This window comes from Salminus brasiliensis, chromosome 10 (assembly GCF_030463535.1).
Source record: "Salminus brasiliensis chromosome 10, fSalBra1.hap2, whole genome shotgun sequence".
In the NCBI taxonomy this organism is placed as follows: Eukaryota; Metazoa; Chordata; class Actinopteri; order Characiformes; family Bryconidae; genus Salminus; species Salminus brasiliensis.
The window spans coordinates 39,755,904-39,764,028 of NC_132887.1; the positions used below are offsets into that span (position 1 = coordinate 39,755,904).

The 8,125-nt window shown below is 45.7% G+C and overlaps 1 protein-coding gene across 3 annotated transcripts in view; it reads left to right on the forward strand.

Moving 5' to 3' along the window:
• The first annotated feature begins 326 nt into the window (after positions 1-326).
• Positions 327-8,125, forward strand: part of abch1 (ATP-binding cassette, sub-family H, member 1) — a 25,641-nt gene continuing 17,842 nt past the window's right edge. Inside the window, exons 1-4 of one of the 3 annotated variants that reach the window (XM_072690087.1) lie at positions 327-493; positions 3,989-4,125; positions 5,406-5,565; positions 6,406-6,560. In XM_072690087.1, the coding sequence (XP_072546188.1) occupies positions 3,989-4,125; positions 5,406-5,565; positions 6,406-6,560 (452 nt within the window). In that variant the 5' untranslated portion in view covers positions 327-493. Of the gene's footprint in view, positions 494-1,577; positions 1,655-2,403; positions 2,422-3,988; positions 4,126-5,405; positions 5,566-6,405; positions 6,561-8,125 lie in introns of those variants that run through there. The other 2 variants (XM_072690088.1, XM_072690089.1) reach the window with 2 other exon arrangements.

Consider the following 8,125-nt stretch of genomic DNA (forward strand, 5'->3'; position numbering starts at 1 on the left):
ATCGAACATTTGGCGGGTAAGTGGAATTTATATCAAAACAGTTTTTACGAAACTCTACATTTATGCTTTCGTTTTTTAATAACACTTTTAAATACGTTTTGCGTTTCCGTCCAAAAAGCTCCCATAACGGAAATAGTGTGGGGATTTATTTTTCATGTATTTTATTTAATGACATTTAATTAATTTTAATTCGTTAATTGGGAGTATTTTATATTTTGCTTTATAAATACATTTAATGTTCCATCTTTTTGCGGGTTTGCGCGACTAGCCAATCGCAGCGCCGGAGGGCGGGGCTTGCCTGAACACGGGTGTGGGAAGAGCAGACCGCTGCTGTGCCTGTGAGGCGCTCAGCTCCCGGCCGGGTACGGTACGCGCAGGCCACCTGCTCCCTTCCACAGAGCGCCCGGGAGGGGTGTCCGCGTCTCCGCGTCTCCGCGTCTCCGCGTCTCCGTGTATTTGTTTATTTTTGTACACGGAGCTCTTTATTCCGCAGGTAAGTGACCGCTCGGCTCCGTCTGTGCCTTCATTTCTCGTTAGCATCAGTGTGAGCTCGGTTCTGCGTTAGCGCAGTGCAGATACACACAGCACAGACGAGCACAGGCGTGTGTGTGTGTGTGTGTGTGTGTGTGTGTGTGTGTGTGTTACCGAGGGCAGAGCTTTCCCTGCGGTACTGAATACACACACAAACACACACCGAAAAAACAGCTGGAAGGACTATAGGATGCTTATTTACCTGAATTTGTAGCCTTGATATATATTAAACAGTAGACCTGCTTAATTATTCATATATTCAAATGAACTGCATTTAAATAAGTAGGTCCAGCGACATATATATGTATATATGTGTGTATATAGCATTATATATATATATATAGTATTATATTATGTATTATATGTGTGTGTGTATAATATACTGTACTATATATTATATATAAGGGTATATATGTATATGTATATATAAATATATATATATATATATATCCTTTTTGCTGGATCTGAATGAATAAATACACGAATATATATATATATATATATATATATATATATATATACAAACATCTATATTCAAATGAGCTGCATTTAAATAAGCAGCATTTACTAGTTTGCTTGTTTGTTGAACGTGTATTTATTTATATAATGTGTATTTTATATATATATAGGGGCCAAACGTATTGATCTATTTATTTGTTTGTTTATATAACATGTATTTAATGCGATTCCAACAACAGCCAGCTTTATTTATTTTTTCATCCATTCAGATCCAGCAAAAAAAATGTTCTACATAAGGTGGAACCCCGTATTGAAGGGTTCTTGAAAGAAGCCATGCGCGGCAGGTCGTTCCTCCATCCTCAAGAATCAAAAGAACCGTCCATACCTTCATAAGGTTCTCTCAGTTGTCCATGGTTCTGTATAGGAACCCTCGACGAACTTCCTTCAACATGCTGAACATATAGACGCTGTATTGTGTTGCTTTGGGTTCACTCTGCTCAGAACCAGAGGAAGTGTGTGTGTGTGTGTGTGTGTGTGTGTGTGTGTGTGTGTGTGTGTGTGTGTGTCTACAGCTGCAGACCTAACCAGTTCAGCCACCAGCGGTTCAAACTAAGTCAGTCAGCTGACTGTTCACATGCTCTGGCAGGAGTAGTAGCAGCTATAGGTAGCACACACACACACACACACTTGTGCTGTATACACATAAATAATCCAGCATACACACGATACACGAGGCCCTTGTAGTGCCAAAAAAGGTTCTATGCAGACGGTTATAAATATAGTCCCATGTAGGCCCATATGGCTGTTTTATATGCACCTAATTTGAATAAATTAATAATTAAGCAGGCCTGCAGTTTAATGAGTACCTTAATCAACCACTTGACCACTTTGGTCAGGAGCTGGTCACTGGGGTCAGTTTAATAAGACACTCCCAGGCTGATTTATTTGCCGGGGTGTCGCCTAAATCAAACCTTTCCAGCATTCTGAGCTCAGCTACAAGGTTCCCACGAGCAGGAACGTCAAAAACTGCCCAGCCTGGCTAATCCAGGAACCCCCAAAGAACCCAGAGCAACATCTAAAGAGCTGCAGGCCTTGCTCACCTCAGATAAGGGCTGCGTTCATTATTCCACCGATAGAAAGAGTCTGGGCTCAGTTCGAACCAAGAGGCTCATCTCAGCCTCACCACTTGGGCTGAGCTTTGTGGTTCCTCACGTTCCCCTCGTCTTATAATACAGTTAGTCAGGGATTTTGCCAGGGAATTTGGACCCCGGATCCCACAGCTCTTTCACAGTTCAGCCAAAATACTCAATTAATACATTTTTAAGGCCCCTGTCAGTCACAGGCCCCTGGAACTCCCCAACACCCAGGAGGGGGCAAATACTTTTTCACAGCACTGTGTCTCAGGAATTATGATTTTTCAAGGACAACAAGGTAAACATTCAAAGTTAATGTATCAAGCTTTTATTCCAGGAGTTTATTCCATTTAATCAATTTTTTGCATTTTTGGTGCATTTCTATTGGTCTATTCTATCTTAACATCGTTGAATCGACCAATAAAATTGGTCCAACATTGCTTGGAATCAAATCTTACAGCATTTTTTTTTTACAATATATATAAAAAATTATTCATTCAAAACTGTTCTGGGCTCTGATTGGAAAGTAACACAAAGTGGAATTCAAGAAAAAAAATATTAATAATAAAATAAAATAAAATGAATTAATTAATAAATACCAAAAAATTCAATCCATGCAATTGTGCTCTTTCAGACTCCGGTTGCTGATGGCAAAGCAGAATCCCGAGCCATGCCGCTTTGCCATCAGAAACCGGAGTCTGAGAGAACACAGTTGCCCGTGCACAAATAGATTTTTTTTGTATTTATTTATTTATTTATTTATTTATTTTAATACTTTTATTATAATTTTTGCCGTGAATTCAACTTTGTGTTTCTGCAGTTTGACCCTTTTCCAGACGTTCGTTGTCCCTTAGAATTAAACAGGCTGTTTTTGTTACCGGACCTTTAAAATATATGTAAATGACCCTCTGTTCTGATTGGCTGCACAGCACTGTGATTCACGGCCTCATTTCCAGTAGCGGCGCTATGAGCTCTTTACAGTTCAGACTGGGTTCAGATCTCCCATTGCTCCTAAACCATGCGGCACGTTGAGTCTCCGAGTGGGGAATGGAAGCTGTGGGATTAAGAGTGGTGTGAGTGAGGAAGGCAGTGAATGGAGGCAGAGATTACAGATTATAACTCCAATGACCCAGTTACTGCATCACACACACACACACACACACTCCACACACACACTCCACACACATGCACTGCAGCAATCACTGGCCTCTCCGTGGTTGCCATGAAACGACTGGGCAACCCTTGACCTTTTATTTGTCATCATCAATTACAGACTTGTTTGCAAGTGAGGCTAACCAATCAGCTTCACTGAGGACACTGGCCACTGACTGGCCACTTTATTAGAAACCCCTACTACCTTGTGCTTCCACTCTCTGGCCACTTTATTAGAAACCCCTACTACTTTGTGCTTCCACTCACTGGCCACTTTATTAGTAACACCTACCTTGTGCTTGCAATCACTGGCCATTTTATCGGAAACACTTACTTTGTACTGAACTGTCGGTCTGGTGTTCAGTATCTCTTAATGTTGTTCTATACCCATCTCTCTCTCTCTCTCTCTCTCTCTCTCTCTCTCTCTCTCTCTCTCTCTCTCTCGCTCTCCCTTACTCTCTCTCTCTCGCTCTCTCTCTCTCTCTCTCTCTCTCTCTCTCTCTCTCTCTCTCTCTCGCTCTCCCTTACTCTCTCTCTCTCGCTCTCTCTTACTCTCACTCTCTCTCTCTGTCTGTCTCGCTATCTCTTACTCTCTCTCTCTCTCTCTCTCTTACTCTCTCTCTCTCTCTCTCTCTCTCTCTCTCTCTCTCTCTCTCGCTCTCTCTGTCTCTCTCGCTCTCTCTCTCTCTCTGATGATGATGATGATGATGAAGATGATGAAGGCTGACTTGGAGGCTCCTCTCTCTGCTGGGAGCTGCAGTGCTGCTATTCAGTGCAGGGACGTGTGTCGCTCGTACGGGAAACTGAAAGTGCTCAGCAACCTCAACCTCACGGTGCCGCAGGGCCAGATGTGAGTTAACACACACACACACACACACACACACACACACGCTCCTCAGTCCTCAGGCATCCTCCAAACTTGTCCATTGGTCAGACCAACACATTTTTGTCCTTGAGCAAAACACACACACACCTGAACTCTCCCTCTCTCTCTCTCTCACACACACACACACACACACACACACACAAACTCTCTCTCTCTCTCGCTCTCTCTCTCTCTCACACACACACACACACACCTGACCTCCTTTCAACACAACCCACGTCTTTTCTCTCCCTGTCACATTCCTCCTGAGTCAGCACTCCTCACCCCCCCGAGTCACTGAGCCCATTCATACTCCCACACTGCCAGCCAGACCCCGCTGTACTGCTAATGGCATTAGCTTTAGTGCATACACAGTATGTCCAAATGTCTAGTCCCTGTAGAGACGTACTGCCGATAGCAGATCAACATGGTGAAGCTATTGGCTCCATGCTGCCTAATGCCAGGCGTGGGCTAGAGCGGTATGAAGCCCCCCCAGCATTGAGCTGTGGAGCAGTGGAGGAACTGTGTTCTCCTGAGTGATGGTGGAGCTTCATCCAGTACAGTTGGGGAGTTGGGGATGAGGTGCTATCACGCTGCTAGCTAGAACAAAAATACACCCTTACCGCTAGTTGGTGCATTGTCACTTTCTCTGGAGTCGTTCTCCAGGCTGTCACAATCCTGAGATGACTTAGTCCACAGTAAGAGTCTGCAGTCGGCCGTAGATCCACTGCTGAGATTAAGATCTCTCTGGTGTTGAAGCAGATGAGTGAGTTTTTGTGCTTCTTGTTTCTTCAGCTTATCTGTGTTCATTGTGTCACTTCATACGACTGTCAGTCATCCACCATCTACTGTTTACACAACCAGCTCATATCCCCCAGCTCAGATCCCCCAGCTCAGATCCCCCAGCTCAGATCCTCCAGCTCAGATCCTCCAACTCAGATCCTCCAACTCAGATCCTCCAGCTCAGATCCTCCAGCTCAGATCCTCCAGCTCAGATCTCCCAGCTCCTCCAGCTCAGATCTCCCAGCTCCTCCAGCTCAGATCTCCCAGCTCCTCCAGTTCAGATCCCCCAGCTCAGATCCTCCAGCTCAGATCCCCCAGCTCAGATCCCCCAGCTCAGATCTCCCAGCTCCTCCAGCTCAGATCTCCCAGCTCCTCCAGCTCAGATCCTCCAGCTCAGATCCCCCAGCTCAGATCCCCCAGCTCAGCTCCAGGCCGCACACCTCGGATTCATGATGACTGTGTTTGTTTGTGGCTGTTGTCAGTTACGGGCTGCTCGGCCCCAGCGGCTGTGGGAAGACGACGCTGCTGAAGTGCATTGTAGGAACTCTGAAGATTTCCAGAGGGCACATCAGTGTGCTGGGAAAACCGCCAGCGTTCCCTGGACATGAGGTGCCAGGGAGGATGGTGGGATACATGCCACAGGTGATGCACAAACACACAACTGCCTTCGTAACACATTTTTCAAGGATGAGAAGCTTGTGCTTTTGGGGTGCAGGATTACATATTACATATAGGTACTTATAGACACACTGTATACACACACCTCTTAAAAACTGAGCACATATATATATATATATATATATATATATATATATATATATATATATATATACATAACCAGTATCACATATAGATACTTGCATAAATGGATAAACACTGTACGGACAAAAGTATTGGGACACCTGCTCATTCACGGTTTCTTCCGTAATCAAGGGGATTAAAAAAAGAGTTGCTATTGCTTTTCTTGGAGTAACTGGAGTCTCTACTGTCCAGAGAAGAAGGCTTTTGGCTAGAGTTTGGAGCAGAGCATTGCTGTGAGGATTTGATTGCATTCAGCGTACGAGAGGTTTAGTTTAGTGAGGTCAGGATGTTGGGTGATGATCACCACCCCACCATTCCTGAAGTATTGGATGGAGCAGCACCACCATCATTCCAGAGAACACAGTTCTTCCACTGCTCCACAGCCCCTCAATGCTGCTGGGGGGCTTTATACCCCTCCTCTAGCCCACGCCTGGCTTTAGACAGCATGGTGCCAATAGATTCATGTTTATCTGCTGCAGAGAGTCCTAATTTATTGGCAGTACCTCTGTAGGAATAGAAAAGGGACTAGACAAGCTGCGTGTGTGCATTTGCACATCGCTCTCAGCAATGGGTGTTTCTGAATGCATTCGTTAGAAGGGGTGTCCACAAATATTTGGACATATAGTGTGTAATATGTATATGTGCGATGCTCTAGTAACCGTCTCTCCTCCTGTTCTGCAGGACATTGCTCTGTATAACGAGTTCACCATCAGCAACACGCTCTGGTTCTTCGGCCGCATCCACGGCCTCTCCTCCAAAGAAACGGAGGACAGGATGAACTTCCTCGTCGACTTCCTGGACCTGCCGCAGAAGAACAGCCTGGTCAGAAACCTGAGGTACACACTGCGTCTGGGCTGCTCAGCTCAGCTCACACAGGCTCTCACAGGCTCGGCTGCGCTCGGTTTCGGCTCGTCTTGGGTCAGTGGGCAGCTAGAGCGACTCCGTTGGCTGTGATGATCGCTGGACGCTGATTGTCCTGCGCTTCCAGCAGAACTGATGCCAAGTGGCATAATGAAGTCAATCTGGCAGCCCGCCCAGTGTGCCTCTCTGCTCTCTCCCGCTTTCTCACTGAGGGTTTGAGGATGAGGGTTCACGGAGCGTCAAAACAAACCACGTGAGAACGTTCTCTCTGCTGATTGATCAGGGCGGGACCTGTCTGGGGGCGGGGAGAAGGTCCAGTGTTCTGGACTAGTGCAGATTCCTGTACAGTGTCACGTGGAGCAGCATCAGGGACGGCCTCTTGCTCATAGCTGTAGTACACAGGCGGTAGTACACCTGATAGGTGGATCTGATCAAGGTCTGATGCCATTCTCACCACAAACTAACTTGTATGGGACTGTACAGAGGTCTCGGTGTGGTTGCTTTGGTCCACATCTTTGTTGTGGATTACTGCATTTACACCTGCCCAGAGGAATCGCAGCAAAAGTCAAAGCGATTCCGATCTACGCCCTTAACCTAGGGTTGATTTGGCACTAAGCCATTAACTGACCACTGCAGCATTTAATTGAATTAGCCCAAGGCAGTGACGGTTTACATGGTAGTTGTTGGTTTGCTCACAGGCCTCGCTCACACCTGGCATTAACGTGCTTCTCTGGTGGTCCGATCACAAATGATTGCCAAAACTCATAGCCCTTCACAGCTAGCATCTTAAATCTGTGATCGGATTTCTCACATCATTTTACGGGAGGGGCAGATACGTGGTTTATGTGGGCGGTGCTTTGCTGTCTGGGACGCAGCAAGGCGCTTTGGTGTTCGCGCTAAGGATAAAAATGTGGTCATATGCATATCTGGTTACGTTCAGAAATCCGATTTTGACATATCTAGATTGGATCCAGATTCATTTATGATAGTCTAGACAGCCAGAAACTGAAATCCGAAATCCGAATTTTGACAGTCGGATCCGAAACATATTTGTAGGTGGTTTGAAATGGGATTACAATCAGATTTGTACAGATGTGTCTCAGTCTGAGCGCTCTGGACGGGTTGCTTAGATCGGATTTCGAAGTTTCTTCTGCGTCAATCGCAACGAGAAAGACAACGCAATGACCATGTCAAATCCAGAGCGTCCTTCTTTCTATGAAAGCCTTTGTTAGCACCGAAGCCGCTACCAGAGCAACCCATGCAGATAGGTTTGTGATGTCCGGACACAAGCAAATCCGATCTATATATATATAAACATATATATACAAATAACAGGGCGGACAGTCTCACCTCACCAGATCTGATTTGAGGCTCTGACCAACCCCCTCGAGACGCACTGTACCCCGTTCACACCTGTACTCTCTCTATGCTGGCCGCCTGTGATCAGATCACCCAGGACCCAGGACGTTAACGAGGCCGTAGAGATCAACTAGCCTGGACAGTCCACTTTAATTTTCCTGACCTCTGTATCAACTTCATG